The sequence below is a fragment of the Rhododendron vialii genome, chromosome 5a (genome assembly GCF_030253575.1).
Source record: "Rhododendron vialii isolate Sample 1 chromosome 5a, ASM3025357v1".
In the NCBI taxonomy this organism is placed as follows: Eukaryota; Viridiplantae; Streptophyta; class Magnoliopsida; order Ericales; family Ericaceae; genus Rhododendron; species Rhododendron vialii.
In genome coordinates, this window is record NC_080561.1 from 603061 (window position 1) to 621158 (window position 18098).

Genomic DNA, 18098 nt, shown 5'->3' on the forward strand with positions numbered 1-18098 from the left:
AGTGGTGGGGGAGCCAAAATTTGGCAATTAATAATTATTTTTAACAATTTTTTAATCACCCTCTAACTACGATTATAGGGTTCTACCTTATTTTTATCTACCAAGAAAAATTTGCAGTTCTTATTTCCTTGGCAAAATTGGCCGTTCACTCAGTTCTCAGCCGAGCACCTCTCTCTCTCTCTCTCCCCCCGCCGCCAAGGCATCTCACAACACTTATTTCTCTGTACACCAATCGTTCTCTCTCCACCGATTTCTCTCTCAGGCGGCTAGAGCTGTCAATCATCCACCAATTTTCTCTCAGGCGGCTAGAGCTGTCAATAAATCCAGTGACGGTTACGTCTATAGTTGTCTCTGGCGACTTCGATTGGCACACAATCCAGCTAATGGAGTTCAAAATTCCCGAATTTGTTAGAATTTCCATTTTTTAGGGTTTTTAATTTGGAGATTTTTTGGCACAACGAATCTGGGATGGGAAGTTTTTGGGGTAGTCTTGATTTGGTAGCTGAAAAGAGGGGAAACCATGACGTACATTGGCCACAGCCATTTCTCCAGCCAAATTTGGCCGAAGAAATGGCTGAGCCATTTTTTGGCAGGGGATTTCGCTGACCATTGGGGGGCTCAAAATGGGAATGGGTGCCCAAAATAGATTTGGCTGGGGGTTTGGCAGGGCGTGGAGATGCTCTTAGAAATTCATGATCATACAATACGCGGCAAATCAAATATGGCAAATTTTGCTAGCTTAGTCAATCAGCACTGCATGGCACGTCTAGAGCAAATCACCTCAATAACCTACAGCTAGAACGTAAACTAGAATTGACAGTATCATTGCAAAATGTAACATACAAAAAGGAAATACCAGACCAAACACATGAAATTCAACTTCTCCCAATATAAGTCCAACACCACCAAACAGTGGTAACTCTTAGAATCTATTACATCCAACAAAATGTCTGCGCACTAAAAAGTTCTAGAGACTTGTCATAACGAATCCACTAGTTAAGGAGTGGTTCTCTTCTTCAGCTCCATTTGTGGTTTGCTTCACCCATTTAGCGGTACTGCAAGAAGAGAGAACAAAAATTTTCATCAGTACGATTTCTGCCATGCCCCCATTGAATATGGACCTTTAGATTGATAAATATCTAAATCACAACCATTAGACCAAAACCATTTGCTAGAACGAGATGGTTTTACAATTTTCAGGCCAAAAAGTCACAATATTACTACCCACAAAAACTGGATTACATACCATTTACCAAGGCAACACTTACTATATTGTATGGCTACACTTATTACTGAGATGCTTTGATCACAAAGATGCGGATTTCCAATTTGTTGTGGTCAGTGGTCACACTTATCATCTATGGAGCACGGGTACCGGTACGCGGTACGGGTACGAGTACAAGTACGGGAAACGGCAAAACCTCAAAAAAATAGGGTATGGGTACTGCAGGGGTACAGCAAATATATATATAATTTTTTATTGTTTTTATGTTTTTTTTATCTTTAAATGTCAAAAAATATATTTTATATCACTTAAATTGCAAAACATTTAAAAGAAAATCCAGTTGTAGTCCAATAAATAATTAATAGGCCCAGAGCCTAATTTAATGAAGGAGCCCAAACCCATAAACACTTCTTCTATGGAATAGAAAAGCCCACAAACCCATAACTAAATGAAAGCCCAATAAGTAGACAAACCCAACAACTAGTCAAACCCTACAGGTTTGTTTCTTCCTTTTCTTCTTGCGTCTGTTGCAGCAGCTGCTGTGGCTGTCCAGATTGAACACAAGCTGCTGCATCAAGGCTGGTATCTCTCTCTCTCTCTCTCTCTCTCTCTCTCTCTCTCTCTCTCTCTCTCTTCTTCTTCTTTTCGGTCAGATCAAATCTGCAAAGTACCCAAGGCGTACCGACGGAGTACCCTTGCCGTACCCAAAGATACCAAAAGTACCCGGTACGATTTTGCCGTACCCACGCCGTACCGGTACCCGTACCGGTACGGGTACGGCAAGGTTTCTGGCGTACCCGTGCTTCCCAGCTTATCATACTATGAGGCAATATATACCTGGTTACTGGTTAGGGTAATAATTACTAGTAACTGGAATTCTATTTAGTTGTGATTCGTAAGAAGAACACGTTTTTAGTTTGTTCCAGTTACAATTAACATGAAAGTACTGAAAAAGCTCATTCACTATTTAGCACAATACTTACCATTAATAAGATTCAATTTAGTTGTCATTATTAATCAAACACATTTTTACAATTTGTTATGATCACACTTGCCATACTCTATGGAATTATTCACCACGGTTTATGGTAGTTTTTACCATACACGTTTTACAAACAATGGGTTGAGATCAACTTATACAATCCAATGGTTGGGAAAAATTGGGAGTATAGTGCTCCCAAACCGCTTGGGAAAATTATAGCCCTTGCCGTAACAATATACCAAATAATACTTTAGAAACCAAGTGGAACAATATAAAATGACAAACACTTCATTTGTAGCTATTTCAAAACTTTCACGCATATTAATTGCATTAATTTGCTGGCCATAAACTACCATAGTGAAGTCCAACACGTATGCAAAATACATAAATCAAAAAGTTTTGAAACTTTCAAACTTAAGCGGGGCATAAATCCAAGGCTTCTAAACAAACCAAGCTACTTTGTCTTGACTCATATTCGGTCGTTAATACATCGTTGGAGATCAGCTTCTTAAATGAACAAACTAAGCTAGAACGATTTTTGAAGCCTGTAAGTTTCCACAACTAACTTGAAGAAACCCACTACTCAATACGTTGAGAGTAAGTTTAAGAAAACTAAAACCATCCAAGTTAAGTTTGCAATCCGTCCTACTAAAACTCGTTTGCGATCAGCCCTACTGATATAAAGACACCAAAGTAACGAACATATTTTTTATACTCTTCAAGCTTTTAAACGAAGCTTGAAAAAAAAAACCCTACTCGGCTTGTTACAGTCCTACATATATCCACAACCTAATCATGTGGACATAATGGATGCTACAAATACAAAAGTTCCTTCATACTGCGATCGAGAATCAAACTCAATTTTTTTCACGATATCGATAAGAAGCGGCATTTAGTATGTTCAAAGCAGAATTGCCTGCAATTATCAAAAACTAACCTTGATGAAACCAATTTCCTTGGCATTGCTCCTGAAGCATTGCCTACAACACATGAGACCATATTTCCTGATAATTCCATGAGGATTTCCACAGACCCGGCTGCCATGCACCAAAAAATGTACATGAGATAATCTCATCCAAAAACAAAACAAGAGGTGGAATGCTTTAAAACATAAGGCAGATATTATGCCGACATTTTCAGCACAGACAATACAATTCAACTATTCACAGGTACAGTTAACGCTTTCATCCTCTTATTGTCGACATTGTTGTACATAATATGATGAAAGTAAAACATACACTAATAAACTAAATCAATATCATCATGATCTGCTCATATACTAACCAAGTAACCATTTAACGAAAACTGCAGAAATGCTCCTCCTTCCATATTCTTATATGGTTCAAAAGCAAACAAAGACAACAAATGGGTAGACAGGGTTCTCAAACCCTAATTATTTTCTTTGAGGAAAAAGTACAGAAAAACAAAACTCAGACCTGTGTTACTTGGAACGCAGATCGTACCGGTACGAAGAACCAGAAAGGGAACGTGGTACGCCAGTGTCTAAATTGTAGAATGCTAGGGGTAGACTCTATGGATAACAAAATCAAAACTTACCCTTCAAAGGGATAAACATCCAATAATACATTTCTACATTATCCATGCAAAGTACATTTCTAGGAACAAATTGACGGTAGCTTTACAATTTCTCTCACCAAAGTTCCATTCTCTAAAAATTTTACCTTAATAAGTCGAATATTTTGGGAAAATTGCGGGGATTGCTTTGGATTGCTATGTATACCGTTTTGGAATGGAAAAGTACAATGTTTCGGAATGTTTGTACCAAAACGTAATTCACTGAGGTAGTAGCGTTCCCTAGTAACATAAACTCAAACCAATCACTCCGCAACAGGCCTTGTTGCCCACTGCTTTGAAAGTCCCAGTGCGGTAGGGTGATGGTCAGGTCTTAGTCACATAATCTTTCAAAAAATGCCCTGTGATTGCCCTCTCAATCCTTGCACTGGGATCGCACTCTCAATCCTCGTTCTCTAGTAATTTAATAGGTTGGGATGTGTTTTAAAGACTCTCTCGCTCTCTCTCTCTCGCTCTCTCTCTCTCTCTCTCTCTCTCTCTCTCTCTCTCTCTCACACACACACACACACACGAACTACGTTTAGTTAGGGTCAGGTCAGAACAAATAGCAAATTTTTATGCTTTGAAACACAATTCTGCTTTTAGCTTCGCATGAAAATCACACTTGCCTACAGAAATGCGAGCCAACCAGGCTCTAACGAACTTCAGTTACCAAAACCCTAATCAATCACTTAAGATACCTTTAAAACGAATGAATCATATTAACACACTATAAATCGGATTGTGAGAAATGCTGAGAGAAGAAAGGGGCCAATCAAAAAATTTCATTTCGATACTTCTCTTTCCATTTCTCACCAAATTGTTCAATCAAAACGAGTAATTTGGAGAGAAACTCTAGTCCTTTATTTTCTCACCAAATCACTCAATCCAAAGGGGCTGTAATTACTTCCAAGAACTTTCACCTCACAGCTGCGTGAATTACTTATCCAGACCACAAGCACTTTTGTCTAGACACCTAAGCCATCCATGTCATATATCACACCAAAACTGATAAAGAAAAACCTATATATGAAGCAAGAAAGTGAAAAAATCGAAAATCAAGAAATGGAAACTGACCAAGTACGCGACCCAGGGCCGTAGTTCTTGGGATGCGCGTTCCAGATGTTCGAGTGACCCATTCTCTCTCTCTCTCTCTCTCTCTCTCTCTCTCTCCTGCTGACAGGTTCAACAGGAACAGATCACACAGGCAGTCGGAGATGATTGAGGCGCTCTCTTTCCTTGAAACCCTAATTTGCGAAGCTGATGAGCTATTTATAAGCAACGAAATCTCCGAAATACCCTCCAGCAGTCTATGAAATCCCCCCGACAGCCTTTTTTTTATTAGTGAAGCAGGGATGAGTTTTTTTTTTTTTTTTTTTAATATGAGGGATGAGTTAATACAGGGTGAAAAATAGATACCAAACGGTGCAAAATCAGTCTCGTCACCTCTCATCTTGGTGTATTGTGTAATACATCCATCGTATACACCATCCAATCGAGCATAAGGTTTCGCCTTTCACAAAAATTGAACAACAGAGAGAGAGAGAGGCCACTGACATCCATGTTAACTTCAAGCATCATCAATCGGCGAAGCATCGCCTAATTAAACCCAAAAGCCCAGGCCCTAAAATCTTCTCAATCTCTCGTCGTGAAAGCGAGACTGACAACCTCGACCTTTCTCTCTCTCTCTCTACAAAAATGTAAACAACTATACATATTGCATTAATAATAATATCTTATTTTGCATTTAATTTCGTATAGCATACCGACTCCGCCGTTACACTCCCAAAGTACAAAAAACAACAGCGTATTACGCGCTACATTATTATACACCCCGGTGGTATCTCCACCGGTGTCCCTAAACCTGGTAATTATACCAAGACTGATTTCATTGAAAAACTGAGAAAACTCAGCCGCTACAACTCTAATCAGGTCCCCTCTTCGAGACCATTCGTTGGCATAGGGGGCCTGAAGCGCCTGATGTTGAACAGGACTCAGCTTAGTTGCACAAAGCGGAAGAAGGAGTGGGAGAGTATAGGAGCGGAGGTACTCAGAAGCTCTTAAGATTGGGAGAGGCTATGTATATTTTATTTTATATATTTTTTAAATAATACCATATCTTTTATTTTTTTATTTTTGACACTTTCCATTTTTTTTATTTATATTATACATAAAATATGTTTTTTATGTCAGCTTTTTAGATAGTTTTTGTATGCTTCTTTTTTATATAATAACAAGTAGTATATCACAATTTACAAATAAAGGCAAGGGATTAAGGATTCTGTCGAGTAATAAATTACTCCCTCCGTCCCAAAATGGATGACAATTTTTGAAACTCGTGTCACTTTTCATCGCTTATATCTTTTAATCTTTAATGTTTTTCATGAGTTTGAAAACTTTATATAATAGAACTAATTGAGAACTATCAAACAAGATCCATATTGCATATTTTTTGAGATCCATATTGAAAGATATAAGGAATTGAAATTGGCATGGATATCAAAAATTGACATCCAATTTGGGACGGATGGAGTAAAACATAAGGTCTTGAAACTATAATTTGGCTGAATACATAAACAAAATAACGCAGTCCATCAAAAAGCTAATGTAGGCCCATTTATTCTGTTGTAGAATCTACTTTAATCATGTTTACTGAGGGAAAATGACGGTAAAGACGTAATTTGATAATTAATACCCGTCAAATTTTTTACGAGTATTAATTATCAAAACATATTTTGAACTATCATTTATTTAGTAGTAAAGAATAAAGTAAGCCCATTAAACAACGTACAAACCCAACTTCACAGCCCAAACATACAAACCCAACTTCACAGCCCAAAATAATACTAGTACTTAAAAACAAACCATGGCCGCTTTTCAAAAAAAAAAACCCTAAAGCCAGAAAAAAAAAACCCACCGAACTGCACGTCGTTCTGCAGCGGCGACTGCGTCGACCATATCGGCTTCCGCACATCGACGAAACAAGGTACGCCTCTTACCTCTTCTTCTTCGTCGCCGCCCAAAACAAGGGATTCGCGTAGCATAGCCGACGACGACTGATCTCTCCTCCGGCCAAGTCTCTCTCTCTCTCTCCGATCCCGTTCTCTCTTTCTCTCTGTTCCCCAGAAAAAGATAAAGGCAAAGAATGGAAGAATTAATGTTTTACAGTAATAGGCAATAGGTAAATTAGAGAGTGTTGGTGGAGTTTGGGAAGAAAAAGTGTCTAGTTTAAAATGCATTTTTAGATTGTTGAGGAGCTAAAATTGCTATTTATTGGTGCACATGTAGAATGGGAAGCCGAGCTTTGCTTCTTCTCAGAGCAACACCACCAAGGACGACGGACCTCAATTTCAACAGCAGCTTTTTCTCAAAATCGCTTAATTTCCAGAACAGGGTCCGAAGCTACTCGGTTCGGTCTGGCCTTGAGCCCCCCGATTTGCCTCGATTGGCTGAAAACGCTCGTATCTCTCTCACCCCTCGTGAAGTATGGAGAAATACCCATTTCATATTTCAAACAATTACATGTCCATGAGCGTGCGCGCTCACACATACGCATGTATACGTCTTAATGCAGCCAAATATTGCATATATTTCTTCACATATCCTTCAATATATCTTTGTTTTGTAGGTTGAAGAATTTGCTCCAAAAATCCAAAAAGTGGTAGATTGGTACACCTCTCTCTCTCTCTCTCTCTGCGTGCGTGTGTATGTTGTGTGGTGTGTGTGCGTGTCTGTAATATGGTTCTTCTGTGAACTGTAGGTGTTTGCTCAGTTTTTTTTTTTGATATTGTATCCGAGCTACCTCAATTAATTGATATCCTTGTTGATGAGTTGGTCTGGGATTGGATAGTGTAGTTTCTTCTAACATATGACGAAAAAAGCCCTCAATTAGTTGAGTCGGATGAAATTTAGGAAATATTGTAAACTATATGTTTCTGTTTCCGTAGTGTTGATTTTTAAATTTAAACCATATGATTTGAATTAGCTCAACTCGAGTAAGCAACAAGTTTGTGAAATTTAGCAAAAAGTAACATTTTGTTGTTTTTAACTTTTAAGGTTTTCGGACAGATGTAATTTTACTCAACTCAATCCGGTCATAAATACTTTCACTGACGACTTGATACTCCACTTTTTAAAGTGCCAAACCTGCGACAAGTGGAAAGTTTGTTCAAATGTAAGATTAGACGCTTCATTCTTTGATTGGAGTAGTTTTTTCTTTTTCTTTTTTCTAAAAATAATGAAGATCTAAAATTTTAATTAGTATTGGAGTTATTTTTTCATCAGATTGCTTTTTCTGTTTTGTCTTGGAACTGTCAAGCTGAATCATGACGTCTACTTGTTTTCTGTAGGGTTACTATTGGATGAGCCAACAATGCATAAATTAGTCATTCCTTTCTTTTGTTTACGTATTAAGGGATAATAGCTGTTTACCAAGAAATGTTTATCCCTAAGCTGCACTGGGATAGGGTGATTAGTAAAACTTCAAAGATTTGATGGGTAATGGGGTATGCTTAAGTTCTTCAAAATTTTGGTTTTTATTGAAAGTAATGCTTTGTAAGCTGTTTTGTAAAATATGGTGAATGAATTCATTTTTCCTGCTGCATTTTGTTGACCCCATCCCTGACCTTTGTGGCTGTTTCGTGAGGTTGATATCAAATTATCAATGAATTTGTACGTTGTCCTAATTTCGCTTCATATTCTGCTTTATAACAGGTTTGGACAACTTCAAGCAGTTGATCTCCAGAGTATTCAGCCAGCCATTAGGGCAGGTGGGTGGAACACTGAAATAAGAACTTGCTGTTGTTGGATACTAATTATTTAGTCATGCAAATAATTTCTGCTAAGATGTCCTTAATAAGTCCACTTGATAAGATACAAGTTCCCACCCCTCCCTGGACTGTTCCTACTATCTGATCGGCTGGCCTACTTCTAACTTCCATCCTCTTCTTTTAAGTCGAGCCCCTTCCTCTCCCCACTAGCTAAAAGCTACCTGAAAAAAAGGCAAGGTGCTTGTTGATGGATGTTCTCTTTCTACATTTGATTGTTGGGATTGACACGTAGTATGGCACCTCGAGTGTCGGCCTTCACCTCCTGGGACTGTAGTGGGTTCCAAGTGTTGGTTGTTCGCCTACTAAAGCGGTATGTGAGCTGGGTTCTGGCTCGCACTGACATATATAGCCAAATCAAAGTCACAAGAGCACTAAAATGAGAAACTTGGATGCATCCATAAGAGAAGCTTTCAAAGTTTTTTCCCTAACCAAGCCACAAAGAGACTGATTAGGTAGTTGATAACATTTGTTTCTTAGTTATGCTTAATTGCAGGTTACTTGCTTTCGTTGCCCAGATCAAAAGTCAAATAAGGCATTGAAGACTCTATTAATAACTATCCGAGATGAGGCTGCATAGTTCATAGGCATTATTGGGATTAATGATTCTTGGTTTTGTTGTCTAGGTGTTCTTCTGAAATAGAAAGAGTGATTAGTTACAGTTAGGAAATTTATTTCCTATCATCTAACATTTTCATGTCACCATTTCACTACTGCATTACCGTATTTGTTATTTTCTTTGCCATGTTTTGATTGTAAGCTAGCATTGAGAGTTCCATTAAGGTTGTGTAGAGTTGCTATATATATATATATATATATATATATATATATATATATATATATATATTGCTGGTGCTAAAACCCTGTTGGATCTGTAGATACTGAAGGTGGAAATTTTCGTGATGATTTGCCTGAAACATTTGAGAACAGGTAAAGGGATTTCAACTGTCTACTTCCTGGTTGTATCTAATGTTTGATAATTTTGCTGTACTTTTAGTCAATCTCTGTTCGACTTTGTTCCAGGGAGGCCATGATATCCGCTGTGCCAAATTACGAGGAGCCATTTATCAAAGTTCCCAAAGTCCTGAACAAGGAGTGACACTGTTTAGGTTACTTGTTTTCACTTATTGATGAAAGCCAATAATGCTGGTCTTGGAATCACATGGCATGCTACTTTGAATCTCTATTTTCTTCATAAGCTGCTACACAGGCAATAAAGGCTCTAAATGCATGAAGTACCCCTGCCGAACACTTGACACTAGGCAATACTATGAGATACATCCTCCTATATCAACGAACATTCACCTAACAAATATTTTGCGATTTTCTATCAGAGTTTACTCTCCAACACCTGTAAACCTCCAATATTATGCATGAAATGTTCTATTGGCACATTTTTAACATTTATATCCTGTAAAATTGAAAGCTCTTACATAAAATGGATCTTCACTGTCTCGACGTGTTATTAAACATGGGATCACTTCCGATTCTAGTTTTATCTGATAAAGTATGTTATTGTGTGCATCTTTAGGTACGAGCTCGATTCATAAGGTTCAAGAAAGCCGTATCTTGACTGAGAAAAAGAAAGCAAATTTGTTTGGGTGATTGGCTCCAAATTTGCATGTATTTCTTCTTATATTTGTAATAATCAAAGTCACAAGAGCACTAAAATGAGAAACTTGGATGCATCCATAAGAGAAGCTTTCAAAGCATTTTCCCTATCCAAGCCAGAAAGAGACTGATTAGGTAGTTGATAACTTTTGCTTCTTAGTTATGCTTAATTGCAGGTTACTTGCTTTCGTTGGCCAGATCAAAAGTCAAACAAGGCATTGAAGACTCTATTAATAACTATCCGAGATGAGGCTGCATAGTTCATAGGCATTATTGGGATTAATGATTCTTGGTTTTGTTGTCTAGGTGTTCTTCTGAAATAGAAAGAGTGATTAGTTACAGTTCATAGGCATTTTCATGTCACCATTTCACTACTGATTTACTGAATTTATTATTTTCTTTGCCATGTTTTGATTGTAAGCTAGCATTGAGAGTTCCATTAAGGTTGTGTAGAGTTGCTATATATATATATTGCTGGTGCTAAAACCCTGCTGGATCTGTAGATACTGAAGGTGGAAAGTATATACCGGAATTCGAATCCCCCTAGAATGCTGTTCTACAAATCTTGACATTGACCTCCTTATCCAGTACTGAACATGAGTTGAGAATTTGTATCCCCTTGTGTGGTCAAACCTCATTGCACCTTGCAACAAACCAAATTTCCCTTCCTGTATAATGCGATGTAAGGTAAACTTCAAATCTGGAATCATAGGTTAATTATTTTAACACTCAATTTGGAACTTGGGGAATGAATACATTAATTATTTTACTTTCTTTGGTTCTGAACAGAAAATGAAGGGAAAGTAAAATGGACGGTGGGAGAGAAGCTTCCTCTAATGCTATTTCAAATTTTCAACCTGTTTCCCTCAGCATTTTGTTCTTTCATCTTTCCATGTTAGGTACAAGTAAGAGGCTTCATTTGATGTGAAACACTCCAATGTGCAAAATCAGATTTAAGTACAAAATTCGAGTAAAAGCTTCACTAACGGCACAGAGATAGATTTGAAAGCTAGAAACTATCCTTGGGAAATGAGTGAAAATGAGGCTCTCCCTTCATTTTCACTAAGAGAATAAATAAAACACATCTTGATTTGTTTTCTGGGTGGCTAGGCCATCAGATTATATGTTTAGTGGCATGTAAGGCACCACAACAGGTAATACCCAAATGTGGTATTCAAATGCAATCGCTCAAACGTAATCCAAATATTTAGGTTAAAGAATCATGTCAGTAAATCAAACTGAAAAAGTGAATGAAAATAAAAATAAAAAGAAGTAAAACCACAGAAAAGTATATTTGACGAACCTGAATTATATCTTCAAAGGCCAAGCCAAATCCCCTGTAGTTTCTCCCAAGGTACAGAACTAGGGAGTGTGCACTTCTCAGCAGCGCGTCCTTACAATACCAATCGGAACGCAAATGCTGAAGTAATATCTTCTTGTCCATTCTGGCAGCTTCCGCCCAGCTACTCAAGCTAGCTACTCGTCCTGTTTCTTCTTCCAACACAGTTTTAATTCTTTCCAAGTCATCAACCAACTGTAATAATTACATGATACAAAAACGATTAGTCACTCCCAAAGAATGAAGGAAGAAGATGATCTTGCTTAAAAGCAACTCCAAACAACACTTTATATCTTTGTATTAACATTTGAAAAGCACTCCCATGCATCTTTAAATCCATCTCTATTTACGGAGATTGGATTTTGATCCCCCCCATATCTAGAGATGGGGAAAAAATACAGAGGATGTTACATCCAGTAATGTGTTGTGGAAATCGTGCGACTTCTGGTGAGCATGTTACATCCAATAATCATGAAAAAACACTTGCATGTTTGTAGGGTAAATCCATGTTTGTGGTTGTGATTCTTGTGAATATGTTTGGTTGAAATGAGGAATCTTGAAAATGTAGAGATTAGTTACCACGTAGTTAGTTTAAATTTAGTTGGCCAGTTGTATGTTTTTATGGTTACTCATGCAGCCATGAATCTCATGGTAAGACACCCATATTGGAATCATGACATTGGACGAGAGGCTAGTTTGGCCAGGAACGTATAAGTCAGTCTGGTTTGGTGTAACTAAGTTTCCTCAAACAACTAATACCAAGAGTTGTGTTTGAGACAATATTATTTAGATAAATCCGATGATTAAGTCTGGTCTGGTGTAACTAAGTTTCCTTGAGGATTTTCCAACAGCTACAAAGCATGGTGTTAAGAGGAGTTTGCTTTATAGATAAAAATTGGGAGCTTCTAAGACAGATGTCGACTCTTATGTAAAACAGTAGAAAAGGTCGATGAATAACTTGAAAAACTGTATAGTTCCTTTCCTCCCAAATCTGGTATATCGTGTATGCCCAAGCAAGCTTTCTACTAAGTTGCCAAATAATTTACCTCTAGATTTTCAAATGAGCTACGAGATTTCAGCAATCCAATTGTGTTGTGGTTCATAAATACACTTAGATGATAAACCTGCAGCCAAATGTGCCTAGAGTAGGAGCAGAGAAAGTAGACGTGAAGTATATATTTTGGTTCTTGATGGCAGAAGGAGCAAACAGCTAATGAAGATGGAATAACTCCCAATTTACCAAGCTTATCTTTAGTTCTCAGCTTCTTTTCTTGTTGCTTATATTTTTGGCTGAAATGAGGAATGCTTGAAAACTTGTCTATTAGTTGTATGTAGACAGTTTAAATTTAGTTGGCTAGATATATATTTGTATGATTACTCATGAACTGAGTTTCCTCAAACAACTCATCATCCCAACAGTTGTGTTGAGACTTGAGATATGATTCTTTCAGTGAATTGGATGATTAAGCCTTGGTTATTGTTGCCCCACATCAGGCTGGTCTTTGTAAGCCTCTCAAAGGCCTTGTCCTATGCTCCTATTTTTCTTGGGTTGCAGTCCCTTCTACTCGCCAATGTATAGAAAACTAGTGTAAGTAGATCATTGTTTTTTGTGATTTAGACAGTGGAAGAATCTGATTTTGGAAGCTTACATTATTATGCTATTTGGATTGGGGAGTAAAATGTGGTTTACAATTAGGGGCTCAATCTGTATGTTCTGCTGGCTTTGGTGTCTATTTTGGTGCTATAACCTACCGGGGATGTTTGCTGCTACAAAATCTGCTTCATGTGCTAATTCAGCAAGGATATTTGTCTCAGTGTTCCTATGGCTATGTGGGCTAGGCTTTTGTCTTAGATGTTTCTATTTTGTTTGCTTTGTACTTTTGTATTTTCCTTTGGTTGGCTTCTTGCCAACCTGATCTCTTTCTTTTGGGGTGGCGGGTGGCATATGATTGTCCATGCCTTGGTGCCAACCTAGTTGTGTCTAAGGTCTCTGGTAGGTAGTGATGCCATCGCTGTCCGTCTTCCTATTAATCTTTATAATCTTTTTGCATTGATTAGTAAAATCTTTCCTTTGCTGAGGACAAAGAAAACTCCTGCTGTTTGGTCGGTGTTTGAGAAATCTGGCTATACACTTCTATAACAACTTGTGTTTGATTTACCTTTGGTCGACACCTCACCACCAAGTAAAAAACACCTCAAAGCCCAATAATCCATCCAAGAAATTTTTTTTGCACAAATCTGCATACTTTAATGTTTTAGGCTGGCTGAATAAGCCAATAAGCTGGCTTATTTAAACCGCACAATGACTTATTTTGGAATTATAGGGCCATTGATTTTCTCGGTAACATCATTAAGTGCTATAAGTGAGCTGATCGACCACAAACTAGCTACCTCAAGGCGCTTAATCAATTTTCTACCTTCCTATATGGAATCATCAAGTATGCTATAATTGATTGCGGATTTTGGAAAAAAAGAAGATAGAGTTCCATGAATGTGCTTTCGGACCATTCAAGAATGAAAAATATGGTGCAGATTCAACTGTTCCTCGTATCACAAGATATTATATAGGAAAAAGAAGAAATAATTTTATACAAATCCCTTCATTCATCCTTTGTATTGTTCTTCCTCTTCTCATTCGGGGCTAGAGTAGTTTGCACCATTCAGTGGCAGTTTCCCAATAAAGTTGGAATTCAGACTTCCCAAGTAGAGATGGTCCTCAAACTCCAGGGCCGAAGTCACAAACGACATCACGTCTCCATCGGGATCATCAAAACTCCTGATTATCTTCCCGTCGGTAGCTACATTTACTACAGTTGCTTTCGTATGCATGCCTTTCACTCGCTCTAACAATTTGGGAAATGTTGCAACCAAATGCTTCAATGCCTTGGAAGTGTGAACATATTCCAACCCCCCAGAGGTTAACTGCAATAGACAACCCGCAGGAAGTTAGCTCCAGGTAGATGCCATGAGATTTGTAAGATTGTCGAGTTTTAATATGAAATATTTGTAAGCGGGATTTGCGGTCATCTATCATAGTTGTGTTTTGGTGTTTAATACCTGAACCAGAGCAATCCAAAATGATCCATCGGGTGCAAGTTTGATGTTATCAGGTCCACCTGGAAGGTTGTCCACAAAAATCTCTGTTTTTCCTATGCCTTCCCCACTTAGCCAATACTTTAGGCACCTAAATCTGACCAACAAACAGAAATGGCAAGCTATTAGAAAGAACTGCCTCTGTCCCCATCTGCAGCCTTTCCCTTCTAATCGAATCAAGAAAGTACTTTCATGGAAAACTTCATATTCATTTTTACCCATCAAAAGATGTCATTTCGTTCAGGTAATAAAATATTGAAAAAACCATCAAGAACAAAGTAATTTACAAAAAGACAAGAAGATCATTTGTTGAATCCAGAATATTGAAACTAAATGAGGATGGAGGGAGTAATATGTTACCATACCAACAATTCAAGAAGCAAGCACTACTTATCTACAAGTGACTATAGCCTTTGCATCATCCAGTTTTTTTTCCATCTGTCAAAGGTTTTTTCTAACAAATTTCACTTACTTCCAAGTTTCGCAGACAACCAAATAATCTTGGTCAACAGAAAGCGCAACACCATTTGCAAAACAAAGGCCATCGAGCACTATCGATGTCTCATTCAATGCGGGATCATATTTGAGAAGCTGCCCGTGAGGCTTTGCCTCAAGCACATCAAAGTACCAGTCGTGAAGTCCAAATTTGGTGCTTGGGATACTGAAGTATAAGCTACCATCTGGTGCTTCGATCACATCATCTGCAAACCTAATTAACAACACAAGAACGGAAGCTGATATTTTTATGTCCACGGATAATCCCAAGCATGTGAAAAGTAATTTGAAATCTCTTTGACAAAATTGGAATTTTAACATGACAAACGCTGAACCTGATATTCATAATAGATTTTCAAGGGGATTGATATTTGCTGCCAGCTAACTTGCCAGTGACAAAACAAGGAAAAATCCAAAAACCAAAAATGTCAAAACAGTCTGGATAAGTACTTGATTACAACAGTCATGAATCAGTTTCATACACTACCAAACCATAATACATCAGTAGAAATTGGTCCCAACAGAAAGACTCCCTTACTTAACCAAGTGCCACGAGTCTTCTTTTCCGGGTTGAAAGCCTTTTCATATCAATACTGCTATGGCCTTTATTCTGTATGAGGACAAAAGAAATGTTGCGAGACTTGCGCATGCATGTCCGTTTTCTCATCTAAATTTAATTATACAGTAGGGTGTGGTTCTTGTAGACTGCACACATACCAGAGTCAGCTTATGTGCATCTCTAGCGCACCTCAACTAACAAGGGGTCCCGAAGTTTAACTCCCGGGACAACCTTCAATGGACCAAGGGAATTTATTATTATTTTTTCTTGTGGTAGAAATAGTAATATCAGTTAATCTAACTTGAGTCTTTCATGGCTTAAGAGGTAGTAATTATTTCAGCAGAGAAAATTTCCTTCACCTTATCACATGATAGAAGAATTTACGGCACAACCACAAACACCATTCATGGTCTAAGTATGCAGTTGGTGATCATTCAAGGGCCTTACCATCTGATAATATAACAGAGACCTACCCTAGATTATCATATCCCCAAGCCTTAACCATTAAACGGCAAGATATGATGATCATAACATGACTTATACCCCCATACCTTATTTTGTTGTCGTTGACATGAGATGCAAGAACACTTACTCCATCTTCACCAAACTCAAGCAAACCCTGTGCACCACAAACTATTACCATTACTTCTATGAACTACTACTTCACATGGATGGAATTAGTGGTTTAAAATTCTCAATCTTTAAGAAATTAAGCCACGTGATGTCATGAACTACTACATCACATGGATAATAAGCAATAACTGTGTCATAGTGTATATGAAAAGTTAATGAAACTGGGGCACTAGTCAAGGCACCATTTCATTTCTCCTCTATATTCTGCTAATGTTCATACTCCGTATTACCTTCTCAGCATCACAAACAATGAGACTGCCATGTTTTGTTATTGTCAGTCCAAGTAAAGCATCGCTTTCAATCCTCCTCCAATCCTCCCACGATCCATTTCTACGCAACCTTTTAATCCAACCATCTCTTGTAGCTGTGTAGAGAGTCCCATTTTTATCGATACACACGTCTTCTGGCTTATCCAAAATCCCTTCTCCTAGTTTTATAACTCTCTGGGAATAAAATCAAACACCATTGTAATAAGAATTGTGTTATAAAGGCATATACTAAAATAGTTGCGTTTAACCGAAGATTAGTTCACCTGTAATTGGCTGTTTGTGGGAAGAAGGGAAGTGGAAGAGGCTGGAGGAAGTTCAAGTGGCTCCGGAGTGATGGGTGAGAAGAAGAAGACTTGAAGTATAATTGCCAGAAAACAACTTAAAATAAAGATTGAAAAGGCCGTTAAGTGAGGTCTGGAGGTCACTGCTGCTATGGAATCCATTGGTTTTGTGGGGACGGAAACTTGGGTTTGGAAGATAAGGTTGTAACTAAAGGCTCTGAAGTTATGTGGTGCAATAAGCAAAGTCTGATAGTTTGTCCTAAATGTGGCTTTCAGAAATTATTGATGAAGTTTGAATACTTGCCAAAAAAAAGTACTGGTTGAGAGGTCTTAGTGTTGCTTCTTTTCGGACTGTATCCGGAATAATATAATTCCAACATCAAAACAAGGATGAAAGGGATTCCTTGACTTGCATAAATCTACGCAAGTGACGACTAGGGAAAAAGTAAAATGATATCAAAACTACAAATTTGTGAATGTTCGTTAATAGAAAGCATAAATTTTGAATGAACGATTACAATTTAAAGTCTCTCATGCTTACTGCTGAAGGGGAATTGGTCACTTAGTCGAGGTGCGCGTAAACTAACCGAAATACCTTGTTATAAAAAAAAAAAAAAAATAGAAGATGAAAAAGAAGAAGAATTGGTCACCATACCTTCAGTGGAAGCTTGCATCAAGTAGTTGTACCCCATACCTGTGACCACATTTTGGATATGGCCCATTGAATCAATCAATCAATGCAAAAGACACACTCAAAAGGATCCAGCTTTCCTTCCATTCAAAAAGACGCACTCAAAAGGATCCAGCTTTCCTTCCATTCAAAAAGAGAAACAGACAGCCCATAAAATCGTATGGCAGAATTTGCATAGACTGACATACTACAGAGTCAACACATGCTTAACAATGCCAGTTGTAATGAAAACCTAAGCATGGGTTTTCCTTGATTGATAACATATCTACACTTTGGTACTAGTAGTATTTATTTGTCCAATGAAAGATAACACAGACTTCACATTCTGTAACTATCCAAAGTATATGGTTGAGTTTCTTTCATGCTAACCTGCTTCAAGAAATGGAAATTCCTAATTTCAGACTCACGATTTCTGGCTGCGAAAGTCAGTAGCGCTCAAGTTGAAGTCCAGTTGATCAAATGGGATTCGTATGGCTTCACAGAGGGTGCTGAAACGCATTTGTCTGATTCCATTCCCATGAA

At 37.9% G+C, this 18098-nt stretch overlaps 3 protein-coding genes and 1 pseudogene across 3 annotated transcripts; 1 reads left to right on the top strand and 3 right to left on the bottom strand.

Moving 5' to 3' along the window:
- Nucleotides 1–853: 853 nt before the first annotated feature.
- Nucleotides 854–5061, bottom strand: LOC131325300 (small ribosomal subunit protein uS14z/uS14y/uS14x). The gene is made up of 3 exons (XM_058357493.1): nt 4857–5061; nt 3145–3244; nt 854–1055 (listed from the first exon to the last, which is right to left on the bottom strand). Exons 1-3 carry the CDS (start codon nt 4916–4918, stop codon nt 1047–1049), a joined length of 171 nt encoding a protein of 56 aa, XP_058213476.1. The 5' UTR covers nt 4919–5061; the 3' UTR covers nt 854–1046.
- Nucleotides 4997–10326, top strand: LOC131326792 (uncharacterized). The gene is made up of 9 exons (XM_058359671.1): nt 4997–5005; nt 5541–5825; nt 6630–6765; nt 7068–7263; nt 7408–7440; nt 8493–8548; nt 9484–9535; nt 9629–9714; nt 10137–10326. The coding sequence occupies exons 1-8, from the start codon at nt 4997–4999 to the stop codon at nt 9702–9704; spliced, it is 843 nt and encodes a 280-aa protein (XP_058215654.1). The 3' UTR covers nt 9705–9714; nt 10137–10326.
- A 160-nt stretch (nt 10327–10486) lies between these two features.
- On the bottom strand, nt 10487–11765 carry LOC131325301 (RNA polymerase sigma factor sigC-like; annotated as a pseudogene).
- A 2250-nt stretch (nt 11766–14015) lies between these two features.
- LOC131325302 (protein STRICTOSIDINE SYNTHASE-LIKE 4-like) lies at nt 14016–17377 on the bottom strand. Its single transcript, XM_058357494.1, has 6 exons — nt 16868–17377; nt 16566–16778; nt 16254–16321; nt 15121–15357; nt 14613–14745; nt 14016–14477 (listed from the first exon to the last, which is right to left on the bottom strand). The coding sequence occupies exons 1-6, from the start codon at nt 17045–17047 to the stop codon at nt 14187–14189; spliced, it is 1122 nt and encodes a 373-aa protein (XP_058213477.1). The 5' UTR covers nt 17048–17377; the 3' UTR covers nt 14016–14186.
- Between the last annotated feature and the right edge of the window lie 721 nt (nt 17378–18098).